Source organism: Tauraco erythrolophus, chromosome 8 (genome assembly GCF_009769465.1).
Source record: "Tauraco erythrolophus isolate bTauEry1 chromosome 8, bTauEry1.pri, whole genome shotgun sequence".
Classification (NCBI taxonomy): Eukaryota; Metazoa; Chordata; class Aves; order Musophagiformes; family Musophagidae; genus Tauraco; species Tauraco erythrolophus.
The window spans coordinates 22596792-22615061 of NC_141472.1; the positions used below are offsets into that span (position 1 = coordinate 22596792).

General features: G+C 38.3%; 1 protein-coding gene across 1 annotated transcript; it reads left to right on the forward strand.

Moving 5' to 3' along the window:
* Positions 1-1073: 1073 nt before the first annotated feature.
* Positions 1074-17191, forward strand: FASTKD1 (FAST kinase domains 1). The gene is given in 16 exon segments (XM_009981869.2): positions 1074-1151; positions 2939-3444; positions 3812-3880; positions 4849-4974; positions 6158-6276; positions 6279-6555; positions 7732-7842; positions 9017-9148; positions 10154-10640; positions 11417-11531; positions 12247-12375; positions 13141-13272; positions 14320-14433; positions 14704-14845; positions 15891-16005; positions 17045-17191. Coding segments are annotated over 15 exon segments (2493 nt in total). The 5' UTR covers positions 1074-1151; positions 2939-3109; the 3' UTR covers positions 17135-17191.
* The last annotated feature ends 1079 nt before the right edge of the window (positions 17192-18270 follow it).

Here is an 18270-nt window from a genome sequence, read left to right on the forward strand (position 1 = left end):
AAAAATTTAAATATATCAGTATTCTCTTAAAGGTACTTGTCTGATACTGTCTTAATTCTCTAAAACAGGATTAAGAAAAAAAGTTCATTTGCAGCTAGGGCTCTGGATGTGGTCATACAAAAAAGGTTTAAAAATTTGTACTGGTTTTCAAGCTTTACTATCATGTCATTAGAGGGGAAATCTTTTTTACTCTCTTTAAAATAGGTAGTTTGTGTAGTTCAATGATTCTGACAACTCTGTATTGTGGCTTCTGCTTAGAAGCTGTTCGTGAAACAGTCAATCACTTCTTTTGATTTTTGCCACTATATCCGATTTGCTCCATCTACATGGCAAAAGGAAACAGAAGAAGTATTTTTAATTAACTAGAAAATCTGTGGGATAAAAAAATTGTCAAATGGTCTGATAAATGTGGTGAATTTAGTACTTCAGACTTTATGGAAGATTACTAGATTGTGATTTAGCAGTTGCTTGAACAACCTTTGATCTGTATTTTAGCTTATTTAATATGCATTAAAAAATCTCATAAGAAGTCTCTAAAAGCATGTGGCTGTGTACTAAGAGGGAAAAGCCAAAAATATTTTCTATGGAGATTACATGGAATAAATAATGTCACACAACTTTTCTCAGTGATAAGGTGGAATAAATTCTTTGTAAAGACAACTATCATGTGGAACAAACAGAAGCAATAAAAGTAATCTCTGAAAAGGGACTGTGAAGCGAATTGCTGTTACAAAAGATATATAATAATATATCTTAATATATAACTTAATATATAATATCTGGAAAATTTGTACCTTTTATTTTTATATGCTTTCATTTTGCATAGGGAGGCAAACATTTCATATTATAACAGATTATAAATTAAAATGACTTCATTTTAGCTTTCCTTGTATCTGCCCCAGTGTCAGCAACAACAGTGTAGTACAATATGTCAGTGACTTTTTATTCTTTGAAGCTGATTGTGCAGACATCAAAAGAAATCCAGCTGTATCCAATTTGGTGGAATGATTTCAGTAACTTACATAGACTGCTCAAATAAGGTTTTTTCTTTCTCAGTAGACCTAATGCGTGCTGCTGCCATCACCTTGATAATGTTATGCTGATGGAATCATGCCTGCAGTTGAAGAGCATTCAAGTTTGCTGAAGGAATGGTACGTTGATAGTTTTTGTAGTTAATGATTGTATCTCCTAAAGCAAGACTTCTAGACTTTTCCTTAATCTCTGAGTTAAGGGAATTTGATGGGCCCGTTTTGGTGTACAACGACGTTTGCCACCAGTGGTTTGTGCTCTGCAGCTTGGAACCAATTTTGTAGGTTGTAGAATACATAGTTGTTAGCCCTGTGTACGAATTGGGGATATATTAAGAAAACAAATTGGTACTTAGCAAATTTCAATAGATAAGGCTGTAGCTTCCACTATAATTTGGGGAATTAAGTTGCTTTTCTTATGTGCAGTGGGGTATTTCAGCTGATGCGTTGTGACTTTTCAATATCCTGTATTACAGAGGTGGTCAACCTTCCTGATTAGAAGCCACATAACAAAATCTTTATGTGTTTACAAGACATAGACCACATACTAAAGAGAGCAGAGTGGAAAGGCTCATAAACAGGATACAGTAGATACCACTGTGGGATGGATGCCTATATAGAACCAGAGGAATACAGTGATGCCGGCTCAAGAGCCTCTTGCTGTCTCACTTCCTTTTACCACCAATAGTTGTATTTTCTGGCAGTTCTTGGACTCCAGTTTGGGCTTATGGAGTGGTCCAGTGACAGCAAGCCTCACTTTGCTTAGTCACGCGGTGCCTGCATGTTAAAAAGCTCAGGTTTACCTTCACAATAGTAGCATGATAGCACATGTGCCTTTTAAAGGCAGATTTCTAAATCTGAAAACTTATCAAGTGGACAAGCTGTGTGGTGTAGTAGACACGCTGGAGGGAAGGGATGCCATCCAGGGGGACCTTGACAGGCTGGAGAGGTGGGCCTGTGCGAACCTCATGAAGTTCAACAAGGCCAAGTGCAAGGTCCTGCACGTGGGACAGAGCAATCCCAAGCACAAGTACAGACTTGGCAGAAAATGGATTGAGAGCAGCCATGAGTAGAAGGACTTGGGAGTGCTGATGGATGAGAACCTCAACATGAGCCGGCAATGTGCACTGGCAGCCCAGAAAGCCAACTGTATCCTGGGCTGCATCAGAAGTGTGGCCAGCAGATCAAGGGAGGTGATTCTGCCCCTCTACTCTGCTCTCGTGAGACCTCACCTGGAATACTGCTTTCAGCTCTGGAGTCCCCAACATAAGAAGGACATGGAGCTGCTGGAGCGGGTCCAGAGGAGGGCCATGAAGATGATCTGAGGGCTGGAACACCTCTGCTATGAAGACAGGCTGAGAGAGTTGGGACTGTTCAGCCTGGAGACGAGAAGGCTCCAGGGTGATCTTATAGCAGCCTTCCAGTACCTGAAGGGGGCCTACAGGAAAGCTGGAGAGGGACTTTTTACAAGGGCGTGTAGTGGTAGGACAAGGGGCAATGGCTTTAAACTGAAAAGAGGGGAGATTTCAATGAGATCTAAGGAAGAAATTTCTCACTCTGAAGGTGACGAGGCACTGGAACAGGTTGCCCAGAGCAGTTGTGGATGCCCCATCAAGTGTTCTTGGCCAGATTGGATGAGGCTTTGAGCAACCTGATTTAGTGGAAGGTGTCCCTGCCCATGGCAGGGGGGTTGGAACTAGGTGATCTTTAAGGTCCCTTCCAGCCCAACTTTTCTTAGTTAGTGCTTGTGAGCACATGTCAGTGTTCATCATAGGGAGCTTCTCTGAGAAGAATCCAGGCTGTAGGTTTTTCTCAAGCTTATTTTACTCAGAAGATTAAAAGGTAGAGACATTGATTTTTAACTGGTAATTATGACTGTACTTAACTGCTTTAATTCTGTCTCATTACAGGTACCTCAGAGTTGAATTTTTTTTAATACAGCAACTATACAGGATGAAAGAAAAATCATCTCTTGTTTTTCAAACACTTGAGTTTGTTCTTTGTAACAACATGGTTTACTGTGAAAAGTGAGAGAAGAATCTGTCAAAGACACTTTAAAGGCAGCTGTTGGGCCGAGCAAAATGCTTTGTTTGAGGCAAGTTTGCTTGTTTACGCTGAGACGTTACCAAGCTCGGACTGTGAGTAGTGACCTGCTTTTGAGCCAGATAAAGAGCTGCACCCATGAAGACGAAGTGTTCAGCCTTGTTGGAAGGAACGAGGCCAAGCTTTCTGAAAAACATGTGGGAATTGCTTTGAACATGCTGTGGCAGTTGCAGAAGAAGAGGCCGCTTCTCTTAAGGACTAGCGATTATATAAGAAATCACTCCCAGTTTCTTACCCTTTGCGTATTAGCAGAAAACAAGGTGGAACACATGGAAGATGAGGCCGTAGTGGACACCCTGTATAGTATTCTCAGGTAAGCAGCATTATATTGAATTCAATATCTGTACATTTTTTTATTTGGTAATAAAAAGAGATGGAATTTTGACTACAAAGCCATCCTATAAGGGAGCTGGGAGACTGCTGTGTCTCAGCTTCCATCCTCTGACTGTGTGACACAGGCAACGTCCTGTGCCTCAGTTTTTGAGATGCAGGCAGAACTGATCTGTTCCGCACACCCAGTAAATGGAGTTACGATTATTAATGCACAAATGTTTATAATCTGTTTGAATGGAGGGGGCGACAGAAAAGTAAAATATTATGATAAATAATGAAGGGACATATGTCTTGTTTCTTTATAACTTTCGAAGCAAACTTCAAACTATTATGCCTTTCTTCTGAAGGCTCAATGTTGAAGACCACGATTCTCTAGCAGAAGTCCTTGTTACAGAAGCGTGGAAAAGATTAGAAAGGCAAGTATGGTACTACTGTGCTTTGTGAAAGGTATAAGTTGCAAGCGTGATCTGCTTCGTGTGAGTCTACACAGTTCTCAAAGAGTGTTTATGAGATGTTTTACATGTGGGTATTTTGAATGTCAGTTGTATTTTTGAAGGTTTTGGAAATTATTTTTAGACATTTGGAGTCTTTGGATATTGATGGACTTTGGTACACAAATGCTTGAGAGATTCCGATACTGCAGCCACAGGGACTGACACTTGAGATTTTGAAATATAATGTCTGTATAGATTTATGTGCTTGAAGTAAATTGCAGATTTTAATATTTACCGTTTTATCTTAGCGCTTGCTGTCCAATTCTTAAAACAGTTGTTAGAACTCTGCTAATCTCAATTTTAGTAAAAATCTTTTGTTTTTACTAAACATCAACATTTTCCCTTTGTGTGTTTTTTTTTGTTGTTGTTTTGTTGAGTTGTTTTGATTTTTTTTTTTTGGGGGGGATTGTAACATTTTCTGTTAATGGCAGAAGCTAGTGTCACTCTTGGCACCAGCATCACAGAATTGTCTCTCCCAGCTTAACATCTGGGGCATCTTGACAAGTAAATAAATTCAGTGTAGCTTGAACACAAAATGACATTCAGGTAATAAATTGCTCATGTTCATTTTAACTATTTCACATTATTCCTTGAGAGTGTAATCTTTATAGCTTTCTTACGCTGATCCAGTTAAATGAGGAACTTCTGGGTTTTGTAGAGCTCCATATGCGCGATATGCTTTAATATGAAATACCCGGGTGTTTTGGCTAAGTGCAAGGTATCACTATAGGTGACCAAATGGAAAATACTTAAGATATTTTGTTTCCTTTTTTCATAATTTGAATGTAACCTTGTCTTTTATATAATTGTTGAACTAGATTTTTGTCTTTAGTTATTCACTAGAAATAAAAGATAAATATTCTGTCTGTCTGTCTTTGATGTCTTGACAGGCTTAGTTTGCCAGCTCTGTCTAAATTTGCACTGTGTTTATACAAGCAACGCAGACATTTCAGTCCCGTAATTGGCAAAGTAGCTCATATTGTGGACATGAAACTGGATTCTATACAGGATATAAGGTAAGTGTCAGAATGAAGTTTAGTAGCAGGAGAAGCAATATGACACAATTACTGGGATGCTTTTGTTGAACACTTTCCCTTTTTCTCAACTGGAGGTTGTTTTTCTTCAGTCTGGGATTTGTGGGAAAGAGGTGATTTGTATTCACACATTGATTTTCATGGACAGATCTGCTTAGGTGAATGCATTTTCCCAATGATTTTGCAAAGAATTTCTTTATAACCAATTTAAACACTTAATTAAAACTAATATTCGACTTACAGTGGAAAAACAGCATATATTGCTTTATCCTGATTCTAAATTTTATATGGATTTTTTTTAGAATTTAGAGGCTATTGACTCACCAGAAGATGTTTTTCTTCCTTCACATTGATAGTTTCTCTACTAAGACATAGATTTAGTTTACTATTGTGAATGGCAATAAGGAGTCTTAAAGCTATGTTATTTTTATTTATCCTTAGAGCATTGGGTTGTGGTGGGTTTTTTTGATCAAGTTGAATTAATCAATTCCTGTGCTAGCACGTCTAGTGCATTACTCTAATATTAAAATTACTTAAAACTCAGCTCTAATCAAAGAAGTCCAAGCTTCTTTTCCTTGACTCTGTTCCACCTAGGCCATTATAGCAAAGGATACTCTTTTTTCTGCTTCGTACCACACCAGCAGTCCCAACTCTTATTTTTGCAGATGTGAGAAGCCTATTTATGAAACTCATTGAATGGAACTGTGTTTCTTTACAGAAATGACTCTCCCTGTGGTCATAAGTTTTATTCCCTTAGGAATGACTCCTTTAGGAGTGACAATGACTCTTCTCCCCATTCTGTCACTTGATAATTGTTTGAGTTTCTTTAGTTTCAGTTGAACATTAAAGATCTTTTTGCAAATTTGAATCAGGCAAGTCTGGGTCTTGCCTTAGGCAAACGCTTTCATTGCATACAACTTTGTAAGAGATGGTTGAAAAATCCCAGTCGTTTCAGAAATTCACTGAAAGCAGAATTTTGACTTCAGTAGGAGAAACGGTTTTTATTCATCTGTTTTTTCTGTATTAGATTTAAAATTCCTATTTACACAGAAGCCAGCAACACCCTGACTAACGTTCCTTTCTTTGCGTAGTTTATTTAAAGAAATCTAAAATTTATTACTTATCGTGTTCCATAGGTAAGTGTAAAATCTTTTGAATTTTTTAGGATCTTGACAGTTTTGATGATCAGCATATCTGATGTTATCTCACAGAGTTTTCGAGATCGATTGCTACACAAGGCTGAACAGCTCTTGGAAGAAAAGGGTGAAGTCCACTTCAACTATGCCAAAGAATAGTACACTTTCTTCAAAATGTTAAACTGAGATATCATCCATTGCTAGAAAAATGCAACAAGATTTTCCTTAAAAGTGCCTCCCATCTTGATATACACAGTATTAGTCTTATTTTTGGACTGTACGAGCAGCTGGGTTTTGACAGTGCTGAATTCCGCTTGGTTGCTAAACAGCTGCTGGCTGAGACTATAGATGATTGTTATGATCCTGAAACCTTTGCAAAATTGTTTTTCACTCTTGGGCCTATGGCAGGATCCAAGGTAAGAGAAAGGTAAGTTTATTAATAGTTTTGTCTTATTTTTGATATACACATAGTCTGGCGTAGAAATTAAAAATGTAGCGGTGTTTGGCTGAATTTCTGGCCTGTCTGCGACAGGAGCGTTGCGTTTCTTAGTTGTAACTTTGTAGCAACTTATTATTTCATTATGGAAACACTGTCATAGCAGTTTGTCTTAAAAAAGTTGCATAGAAAGCTGGATCCAGTAATCAAGAGGTGTGTGAATGCTGTTATGCAAGGCCTGTTACCTTGTGGCTCTGTCTCTTAGACTACAGCCTTCCTTTGGCAGTGAAAGGTAGACTTTTCCGTCTTTCCCCTGAGAAATATATGCGGTGGTATGTGTTGCTTTTTCCTTTTTAAGAATGGCAGTAGCTGAAACAGTCTGAGTCTTGTCCTGTCCCAGTTTGCTGTACATCTTATTCTATATGAAAGGTCATCAGCAGGGAATGCTTCAGCATTTATTTAGCAATTAGAGCATGTTATTATGTGGCAGATTTTTCTCTGCCTGTTTTTCTTGTGCTACAAAATCCTATTTGGGGGTGGTATTAGTCATGAGTCTCTCAAAGTCTGCCATTTTAGGCAGAATTTGCTGTATTAATTACAACTAGTCATATTTTTCAGACTTTTGTTCATGAACATTTGCCTCTGTTCAGAGATCTGGATATACTGCAAGCCTGTGTTGTTTTTTTTCCATAGCTAACTTATTTCCAAAAGAAATTCCTAGATTTTTTAAAAAATCTATTTTATTTTTGGTAAAAATCAGTGGGAGGTAGAAAAAGTCATTGGCTTTATTTGCCCCAGAACCAGTTCAACTCATGTTTGATTCCGTTATCTGTAGCTTACTGATGATCATGAACTGTTTAGTATCTTACGGTACCTTCCCTACTGCTTGTCTTCTTTCAGAACTGTTGGACTTGCTGGTTTCTAGCATCAGAGCAAAATGTAGTGATCTAACACACTCGCTTCTCTTTATCTATGCCATGCAGATGAACTGTTTAGAAGAACGGTCCGCAGAACAAAGGTCTCTAGTTTGGGGGAGTTTGTTTTCCTGTATTTCCTGAGGTAGTCTAGTGGTTCTTTCCCTCCTAGACAAAGAACATGGTTGCAGTCTTTGCTGGAGATTTGAAGCGTTTTTTCTTTGGAAAATAGATGTTTTCTTTTCCTTTTTAGGTTGCTGATAACTGCAGCGTGCATGGCAGAAGAATTTAGCAGTCATCAAGTATTGATAATACTGAAGACAATGCAGAAAATGAAATGCAGAAATTCTCATCTACTCAAAAAGTAATTTTTTTTTGTACTCTAAGAAGTTGTATTCTCTAGGTAAACTATTTCCATTTAGTAAGGAAAACTATGTAACATCCAGCAAGTTGGGAGTGGAGGGTGTGTCACTTGCACACAAATGAATATACATAATATATAATTATCTATTACAGATTTTAGACTATCACAGCTTGACCTAGAAGTAATTGAGGGAATTTAGGAATTTCTTAGAAGGGCATTTCAGCCCTGCCAAGTTAATGTAATATAGTTTTTGGCTTATTTACAAATAGGTGATCCTGTTTGAGTAAACTTAGCCTCTAACAATTACTATAAACCGGTGAGACAAATGACAACATAGTAAGTTGCAGAGAATATGTCCTATGTAGGAGATCCTGTTACTGATTGTGAGTTGTTTCTTCAGAAGTCATTGTGCCCTACTTTGAACTATCAGCTCTTGTGTCTTTAAGAACCTGGGCCAGATTTTCTGCAGTTTTAGACCGAATGTTGTTTATAGGGAAAGGTAATATCTTTCATACAATGAAGAGAAAAGCAGTTACAATTTTGAGCACAGAAAATGTAGCATCAGATATGTCACAGATGCAGTAGATTTAAATGCAAGTTGTGAGCAGTAACTGGATTGAATGTAGTTGTCTGAACCAAATAGATCCTCGGAAGAAAAAGGACAAGTAGTACCATGGAGCAGAGTGGTATTAGAGAGAAGACCAGGTGAATTCATGCTTCTTTGCCTTGAATCTCACTGTGAAAAGAAGGTCTTATGGTATTGTCTTTCCCTACAAATCTAGCCCCCTCTTGTAGCTTTAGACGAACATAGCTGTAGCAACCACTATTATCTAAGTGAGTAGAGTGGTGCTGAAGCTGGTTGTGCTGTTCTAGTTTATCCCATTCTTGATGCACTCTAAATTTAACTGATTGTGAAATCTGCAACAGAAATGATTAGAGTGCACTAGCTGTTTTGCTGGGACGAGGGCTTTAATTTTGCAATTCACTAAGTGGAGAGAAGCTGCTGTGTCTTAGTGGAACACTGTCAAAACTGAGGTGGAGAGGAGTGCAGGTATGTGCAACCCTCCACCTAGGTACTGTGCACCAGGGGACACTCCTTCATGCGGGATTTTGGGTTTTGGAGTATCTTCTGTGTTAACATAATACCATGCCATCTTTTTCTCTTTGTATTCAGAATGTCTTCTGTTCTGCACAAACACTTGGATAGCTATCCTTTATCACAGTTGGTAAAGTTAACGCAGTACTTGGTGGCATTGCGTTGCCCTGATCTGGAGCTGTTTGCCAAACTAAAAATGTTACTATTTGGGTAAGTGTGTATTCTTGCAAACATAGCTATTTAAGTATTAAACAGTTGTCTACTTAATATTTTAAATAACAAGCTAAGAAGTTAAATTGTTTTGTTTCCATAAAATATGAAGAAGTAACAAACTGTTGAAAGTATTTGATTCTATTAAACATGTAAATCAGAGGATAAGAAGTGGATATTGTCTTGACTGTAACCCAATAGTATCTGCTAATAGATACAATATCCTTTAAAAATAGATTTTTTTGCCCCTCGCCCCTTGGCTGCTGCAATATAATGGCTTTGAACAGAAAATTCTGATTGGTCCTTCATAGGTAGGGTTGGTATTAATGTCATCTTTGATGTTTGAAGGAACGAGTAACGAAAAATACACAGTAAGAATGCCATGGTTGGGATAAGTGAAAGTGTGAAGCAGAAGTACTCTTCTTTTGATTGAAGAACTCTCTAGTTAGTTCTCAGGCTTGTACACTTGCAACATAGGAAGGGCGAGGGTTTCTGGAATCATGGATGAGACATCTGCCACTGTTGCTTTGATTGCTCAGCCTCTACAGGAATGCAGTGCCCTGGCTGTACATGTGTTTTGTGGATGATGCTTTCATGGTCCTCAGGCACCTCAGAACCTGGTACTCCCCAGGACACAAGTCACAGAAATTATCCAGGCCCAGAAACCCCACAGACTCTATTAACAAAGGTGGACCTTCTGCCTTTACTAAGGACTCCTGTGTTTATCAGTAACACTTGAAGCCTCACCAGCTGACTGAGATGCCTTCTGTCTTCTTCCTTTTTTCAGTTTTGAATAAATTAAGAAGTTAATCTCAATGAAAAAAGATGGTAGTCACTAACTGTGTGAATTTCTACCATGTCATTAATATTCTGCTTGTTTTATATTTGATGTGCATCTTTTGACTTTTAAAATAGATTTTTCATGCATGTAATTTTTTTTTTTTTTTTGAACATTTGCACTTTGTCAGTACTGATGGTCTGGTTTTATTTCTGTCTCTCTTCCAGTTTTTTAAAATCTAGTGTCATACCTGCTGATACTGCTGCAATAATTCGTGTTCTGGCCCTGCTTCCTTCCTTTCAAGTGGAAGAAATCATTATAAACAAAGCAGCAGCAGTTCTGCCTCAATGCAGGCTACATCATTTGAATTGTATTGCTACAGCTCTTGTCAAATGGAATAATTATGACCAGTTGCACTGGCAAAACAGTTCTGAGCTGTGTGTAAAGCTTCTGCAAAAACTAAATGACTGTGGATTTTGGAGGCTTCAGAATGCCAACAACTTAAATCTTCTGTTGGAAGAACTTACACATGTGAATGGAGAGTGGTTTGAAGAAGTCCTCAGTGAGGAAACTATGGCTACGTGTCAACGCTTGATAGATCAAATGACATGGGCAAATGTGTTACAGTTGTCTTTTTTTCTCATAAAAACAAACCACCGCTGTCCTTCGTTACTTGACAGAATAGCTTCTGTGACTGTTGAAAATGTATACAAGGTATTACGATTTTTCTTTCTATCTACTGTGTAGGTTATTCAGTAAGAAAGGACAGGGTAGTAAGTAGTTAGTGTGTTTCAGAGCACAATCCACACAGTGTTTCTAAGAGCTTTCCTCAGTGTACGTGAGTTGGAGCTCATGTTTTTCTTTGTTCACTCAAAGCTTCTTGCTTCCATCTATATAATTTTCACTTACTTCTCTTTAATTTTCCTTTCTTTTATTTTTTGTTCAGTCAGTGTTAGGTCAACCATAGTCCTTTGAATTTAGGTTTATGTTTGACCATTGTAAATAATTTTTTTTTTATAACTTCTTTACAAGTAGTCACATCACATGGTGTATATTTTGACATTACTCTGTCTTGTGCGGATTTCCCCAATAGTCTGTCTTTTTGGTCAAAAATACTGTGTTTTCTTGCTATCTTTTTTTTTCTCCTTGTCAATCTGGTATTTATATAGATCTTTGATTTTATTCTATGACACCTTAGTTTCTTTAAGACCATTTAATGGAAAAATTTTTTTAAAGCTTCTTAAAGTCTAACTTGGATGATAGACATGAAATAGATTTTAACTTTTAGCCATAGCTGCAATTTTAATGATTTCTGTATTTTATTTTTTTTAATATTTTTCTCCAGAAAAAGTTGACAAAGAAAACAATCTAGAAAACAGTTCATCTAGTCTTAAGTCTCCCAATTCTGAATGAATTATAACCCCCTTTTTTATTGTAAAGCAATATTAGGATATTTTGCAGTGACTTAATTTAGGATGCCTTTTTTCCAGATCCACCCCTTTGAAATCTATTTTATTCTCTTCCTTTTCTCTGCTCTGAATTATGACCCTCCTGCCAACGAAGAGTTCTTCGAGAGTTGTATCCAACATCTTACTTCTAACTTGAGTAAGTGCATTAGACAAAGATATTCTGACACTAAATAAATGAGTACCATTGGAAGATATAATTTGTACTAAATAAAACTGGGAATAGAATGGCAATTTTGTTTTAGGCAAAGAAAAAAGTGAGTCTGTATGTTACTACTAGTACTCAACCTCCTGGGGTTAATCCACGACAAAGATTAAATGTATGCTTCTGTTGGGTTTTCTAGCTTCATCCTTTCAAAATTATCGTTGATAAGGGACTAGCAAGGTATCTTCTTGAGTGTAGTAAAAAGCAAGTGAAAATTCTTATTAATTTGCTGTGCTGTTATTGGATAGAATTGTGGTGGCGTTCCCCAAGGAAATCATCATTTGGGGACAGGATACATTTTGTGATTCATCACAAAGAAATGGCTAAGTTGTAAAGGAAATGTGCAGAGACCTTTTTTTTTTTTTTTTGATTGATGATACAGCCTCACAGAACTGTGAAAATTTGCTGTCTACTGAAATATTGTTAAGTTACGTTTTTTTAAGACTAACTAGTTTCCCCCTGCAAAGACCTGGCAAGAGTTACTGTCTCGGTGCAGCTAGCAGAGGTAGCTAGTCCTTAATCTGCCTGTGCGTTCATTTAGTATGTTAAGAGAGAAACTTGGATGATTTGGGAGGCCAGGGGGAGGGCATTACAAATCTTTTCAACTTTATGTTCTGTGTTAACGTGGATTTCTGTCTGTTTTTTAAAGGTTGTTTTGAAACTCACCACTTGGTGCAGCTTGGTCATGTTTTGGCAGTGGCTGGGTATTTTCCTCCAGATTTGATAACGACAATATTTACTGTTTCTTTCCTAAGCAAATTGGATGCTCAACTTGAAGGTAGATATCTAGCGCTCTGATGAATTTGATTATGTAGCAATATGTATGTATGGAATTGCAGACCTGTATGTGACTTGAGAAGTAGAATTACTCCTTAAACGATTCAGTTTTCTGGAAAGACCTCTGTATATAATCTAGTCATTCCTTGAGCGCTAAAAGGGAAGGAATGAAGAAAAAAGAAAAATTTGTGCTTTGTTTTAAAAGTACAACTTGTATTGCAGTTGAGAGAAGCTCATTTAAAACAAATTTTATAGTCAACTTATTGCACTCAGTATTTAAATTTTTTTCAGTTTTCTTGGAAATAGAATTACCTGAATGTGATATTTATTACTAGAAATAGTCATAAAGCTCAAGAAATATTGTGAGATTCTTGTCTGCAAGAAATGAGTCCTGCCAGTCTCTTCTGTCTAAATAAGAGACTGAGCATTTTTGTTTCCTTCCTCTCTACCTGTATGTTGTTCGCTATCGATGTACTGTTGCCATTTTGCCTTCAACCACTTCATTAAAAGTTAAATGACAGAAGAGAGTTTAAATTGCTTCTTTCTTCTGCCTTGCTGTTGTTCTTAATATCGAGCAAAGCTGTTATTTTTCCTTTTTTCTGCAGTGATTTTGAGAGCCTTTCTAAGATTCTGCAGCATGAATTTTATAAATGCCATAGTGTACAGATATTTGCATCTCTAGTAAAGAATGCAGAGGTAGCCATTTAGTTCCATGTGTTGGATTTTTCACATTTCAGTTCACATCTTTTTGTTTTGTTTAACTCAGTCCTGCCTGATACCCTAAAGCAGAGGGTCCGCTTGTGCCTCATGAAATTGAACAGAGCAGTCTGTCTGGAATGCCCAGAGTTTCACATCCCTTGGTTTCATGAGCGCTACTGCCAAAGTGTCTTTTGTAACAGTAAGTAATTTAGGAGAGGAAAAGCTGCCCTTGTTACTAGTAATAATCTATTTTCAACAGTCTGCTGGATGCTTCCTCTAAAACTGTCATGTTGATGCTAGCACGCAATAGAAGCTCAGAAAGGCGCACCCCACTATCTGCTGAGGATGCGTTCTTGAAAAGTGCAACCGTTCTTGAAAAGCGGGACAGATAGCAAAGCAGTTTTCCCCATGAGAATTAGTGTAACAGAGATGGGATATTTCTTCATAAGAAATAAAATTTAAATACACAGAAACAGTGTATATGGCATGGAGGATGGAGAGGCAGGAAGAGGATCATTAGGATTGTCTGCTGGAGGAGATGGATCACTTTGATCCCTGCTTTACTTACAAGACTGAGCATTTGACTTAAATTTTTCAAGATTAACGTTTCTGCTGCCTCCTTTTGAACTCTCTGCTGTCATCTTCTTCAGAAGAATCAGATCCATCAAGGATGAGAGATGGAGAAGTAGGCTAGTGATCAAGTGTAGCAGCTGAGATCTTTCAGAATAGTGATCAGTTCAGAAAATGCAGCTCACGCAAACTCAGTATCTCCTCCACTAATTGTCACGGGGAAGAGCTGCTTTGCTGTCCATTGAACTCAGCGGCTGAAGGTGGTTAATGGAGCAAGGTATTAAAGAATCTGCAGGAGACAGAGGACTGACAGATAGTGTGGTGTGCCTGTAATAGATGCAAAACAAGTAAATACTTATTGAAGCGTCTAAGCACAATTAAAAGCAAACAAAATCCAACAGGTGAAACCTGAAACTAAAGTGTTTGTAGTATGTGAATGGGAAAAATCTTGGGGTGGAAGGTCTGGATTTGAAATTCATGCGTAATAGCCACCTGCCACTTTCCATCCAAAGGATGATCACATGGTCGCTGATTTATGATGGAATAACACCAGAGATCTGTGGAAAAGCTTTAATTCAGTAGGCTGGCTGTCAAAAATGCAGTGTCACAAAGTGCTATTTTCGAAACTTTGCCTGTGGAAGTTTTGATGTATGAATTCTTTATTTTGTCTTTGTAGGCAGTAGCCGAATAAATCCACTGCGACGGCACGTTCACAGAATGCTGACAGAGATCTTGGGAGGGAGCCATTATGCGAGAATATCTGTTCTCACACCATACTACTATGAAATAGGTGAGAAGTTAATCCTGTAAGGATTGTTATGGAGACCTGATACCACTATCATCACCAAGATTAGGAAGCCCCTGGGCATGTGGCCGCAAGATACTGCAAAGAAGAAACTGCTGTGTAAAATACAGTTTCTAAAAAGTTCTGCATAGTATAAATAATGTTCGATATCTCTAATTACGGTTATCACTTAGTTTTTCTAGAAGTAACCAGTGTACAGATCAAATTCACTTTTTTTTTTTTGTCAGTAAACAGGTTTGTTGTGTTTTCTCACAGATTTTGAGTGCGTTCTGGATGAAAATAAAAAGCCTCTTTCCTATATGGCTCAGAATATACCTTTGGATGGTGTAGAGGGAATACACTTGAGAGATGACATCAAGGATGAAAGGAGAAAGGCTCTGCCACCAGGAGCTCAGAGGTCAGTACGTCGAATTCTTGCACATTAACTCTTCCAAGCTTCCAAGTTTAGACCAAGTTTTTGATGCTTATGTCTTAAACAGTTGCTGTAATCCGTAGGCTCTTTATTTTTCTGTTCCTTTTTCCAAAGCCTTATGAGGTTTAGCCTTCGTAGGTGTGATGGATTTATCCCTGCAGTGTGATGTAGGAGAGAATCTGGAGGGCAAAAGTGAGGAAAAAACCTCCTGGGTTGCAATTAAGACAGTTTAATAAGTGAAGAGAAGAAAGAAGGTAAAAAAAAAAATCAAAAAGCGAAAAGAAAACAATTGATGCAAATATAGTCAGTCACCACCAGCAGACCAGTGCTGGAGTAGTGGCTACCTTGGAAAAACTCCCCTCGTTTTATTGCTGAGCATGATGATATATGGTGTGGAATATTGCAGTTCCAGCTGTTCTGGAACTAATGACAGCTAGACATTATTATTGCAGACACAGCTGGAACTGTGTCCCCTCCCAACCTCTTGCCAATGCAGCCTATACACTGTGGGTGCAGAGTGAGAAACAGAGAAGGCCTTGATGCCGTGCAAGCACTCTTCAGCAAGAGCCAAAATATTGATGTGTTATCAACACTGTTTTGGCCACAGATCCAAAACACAGCACTGCACGGGCTGCCAGGAAAAAAGGTAACTCCGTCCCAGCCAGACCCAGTGCACTAGGGCAGCCAGGGCATTCTTGAAATATGTTTCCTGAGATTGGAATACTGTTTTCCTCCCACCTCTTCACATGTAAGCCTTGAAAACGCTGGTTAGCTGTTTTTGCCATTTGAACAAAAACAGATGCAGGGAGGAAATGCTTTTTTCTAAATCATGTGACATTCAAGTATCTCTAGATAAATATGAAGAAAATGTTTTGTCTAGTTTCACAAAGTTGTTTAATTTTCTTTTTCTATTAATTGTCAAGTTTGTCTAGTAATAGTCTTGCTGCAACTATCCACACTGAAGTAGAAATACCACTTCTTGTTATTTAGGTAGGACCTGAACGTAAACACACGTTTTTGTTGTTTGCAGAATTGCTTTGGAATTTCTTGATTCAAAAGCTTTTAGCAAAGATTCACGTCACTTGAAAGGAGAACCTGTAGTGAAAAAACGACACCTGGAAATGCTGGGGTACCGGGTAGTTCAGGTGAGCAGTCAGCAATATTTTATGTCCTTTCAGAGTTGTATCAATAGTGCAGATCGATATGTTCTCCTTGCAACAGATTTAAAGACAATTTTAATAGTTAAAAGCACCTACTAGGTGAGAGCAATTCTTTTATTTACGAGGGAAATTCCAAGCTGTTCTCAAGATGGTGTAGGGACTTCATAGAACTTGCACCTTCTCTGAAAGTGGCTGCCACAAAACTGAAGTCAAAAGGTCTCAGTCTTACCTTACTGCAGGCAAACCACCGATCTCAACGTAGCCTCAGTAAAGGAGAAACAGTGAAACGAGAGATTCAGTTCAATTCACCAAAGGTTTCTACACTAGAAAAAGATTGAACATACCCTCCTTGAGTGATAGAGAGACAGTTCCGGCAGCTGCAAGGTGGGATACGGATGCTGGCTGTCTGCTGCAGTGATAGTGCTGGGACAGGGAAGACGAGTAGCCAGAGATAATTCACAGCCACCAGCACAGAAACATTTGGGCAATGGAGGCTTATGAATGCAGATTCTCCTGTATATATAATTACCTACTCTAATTTTAGCTAGAATCCTTCTTAAGCTTAAAGTGTTGTGTTTTGGTTTTGGGTTGGGTTTGGTTTGGTTTGTTTCTTACACGATAATCATCCTTTCTGATATTGCCCTGACAGTAAATGTTATGCTACTGATTCACCATTCCAGTTTGCTACGTTAAAATTACAAACTATAGTGACCTGGCATTTTTCTCATGATTTGGGTTTCAAAAGGTGGGAGATGGTGAAATGGAGTTGCCGTAGCCTGTGTTGCATGGGCATGTGCTTCACATCTCTGCAACTGTGCTGCTTTTTGGAAGCAGACTGACTGTACTTACATGGAGAAGAATCTTACACGGAGAAATTAATCTTATCAGTATTAGCTTTTAGAAGGACACAGATGATAAAATATCTTCAAGTGGAGAACAACAGATACAGAGAGCTTTTTTTTTGCTGCAAGATGGTATTGACTTACACCAATATTAACACAGTTTATATGATTCTGTTCTACAGATTCCTCACTTCGAATGGAATTCTATGGTTCTGTCAACAAAAGGTGAACAGCTAGAATATCTGAGAAAGCAACTATATGGCACCCAGTGATGTCAGACATGCAGTCAAAAGTACTTTTTATACAAACGCTTTATGTACCATTAAACTTCTTGTAACCTGGAATACTTACTTTCAAAAATCTCTTTATCTGTGAGTCAGCTGGATTAAGACTTGCCATGGGGCATCAGATGTCAAGAGATTTAATGCTCCATTTGTTAGGGATTGCAAAAGGTGGGTCACAATGAGCCACGAAGATGTGATAAGGATGCTTACAATCTCCCGATACCTGGAAGCTGTTCTTTAAGTACATGAGTCTGTGACAGTTTTACCATAAAATTACATTATTATCTCCTAAATAAATGGCACAGAGACTTAGCTAGACATTAAACTGTCCAAAGAAAAAGTTGGAAATACTCTTGACTGTGAGAGAGGAGGCAGCAGAGCCACTGGAAACTATGTCTCTCCTCCAGCATGTGACAGAATGAGCAATAGGGATCAAACAGTATCTGTGCTGTGAAACCAAGAAACTGAAATGCAGATTTACTAAGAATAGGACTGCTATTACAGCCGTTCTGTTTCCATCTTCCAGAACAGAGGTACTGTGGGTGACTCTGTCAGGTGTGGGTGTTGTGTGATGAGGAACCTCCAGCTGCTTCTCCTACCCGGTGATGTGGCATGTGCAGAAGAAATATGGCTTAAGCCTTCTGGAACACCTTCACACACTTAAAAGATAGACTAGAGGTCTGGCAGCCACCCAGACCCTTGAAACACCTGTTAATTGCAACTTGGAAGGGATACCTGAAAGATTTATACAAGATAAGGAGAAAATAATGCTTGCGTCAGACATAGGCACTTACTAGCAACTGGATAATTAATGAAATTTATTATTATGGCATTATGCATTGGACTAGCCCTTGCTAATAGATACAAACCAAAATTAGACAAACCGTCTAACCTACCTGTTCTGTACATACGACGGTGTACAAAAGAGCAAAATGAGGCTGAATATTGAAACCAAGAATCAAGACCAAGAAAACTCTTCAGAGAGTGACAACGACCTTCGTTACTGGTGGTGAAAAACATTGCTGGTTTGTTTATCATGTTTCAAAACCATCTGCCAGTTACCAGACTTCCTGTGATTGCTTTCAGCCAGGGTTTGTGTCAGGAGGCGTAAGAATCTGAGATGC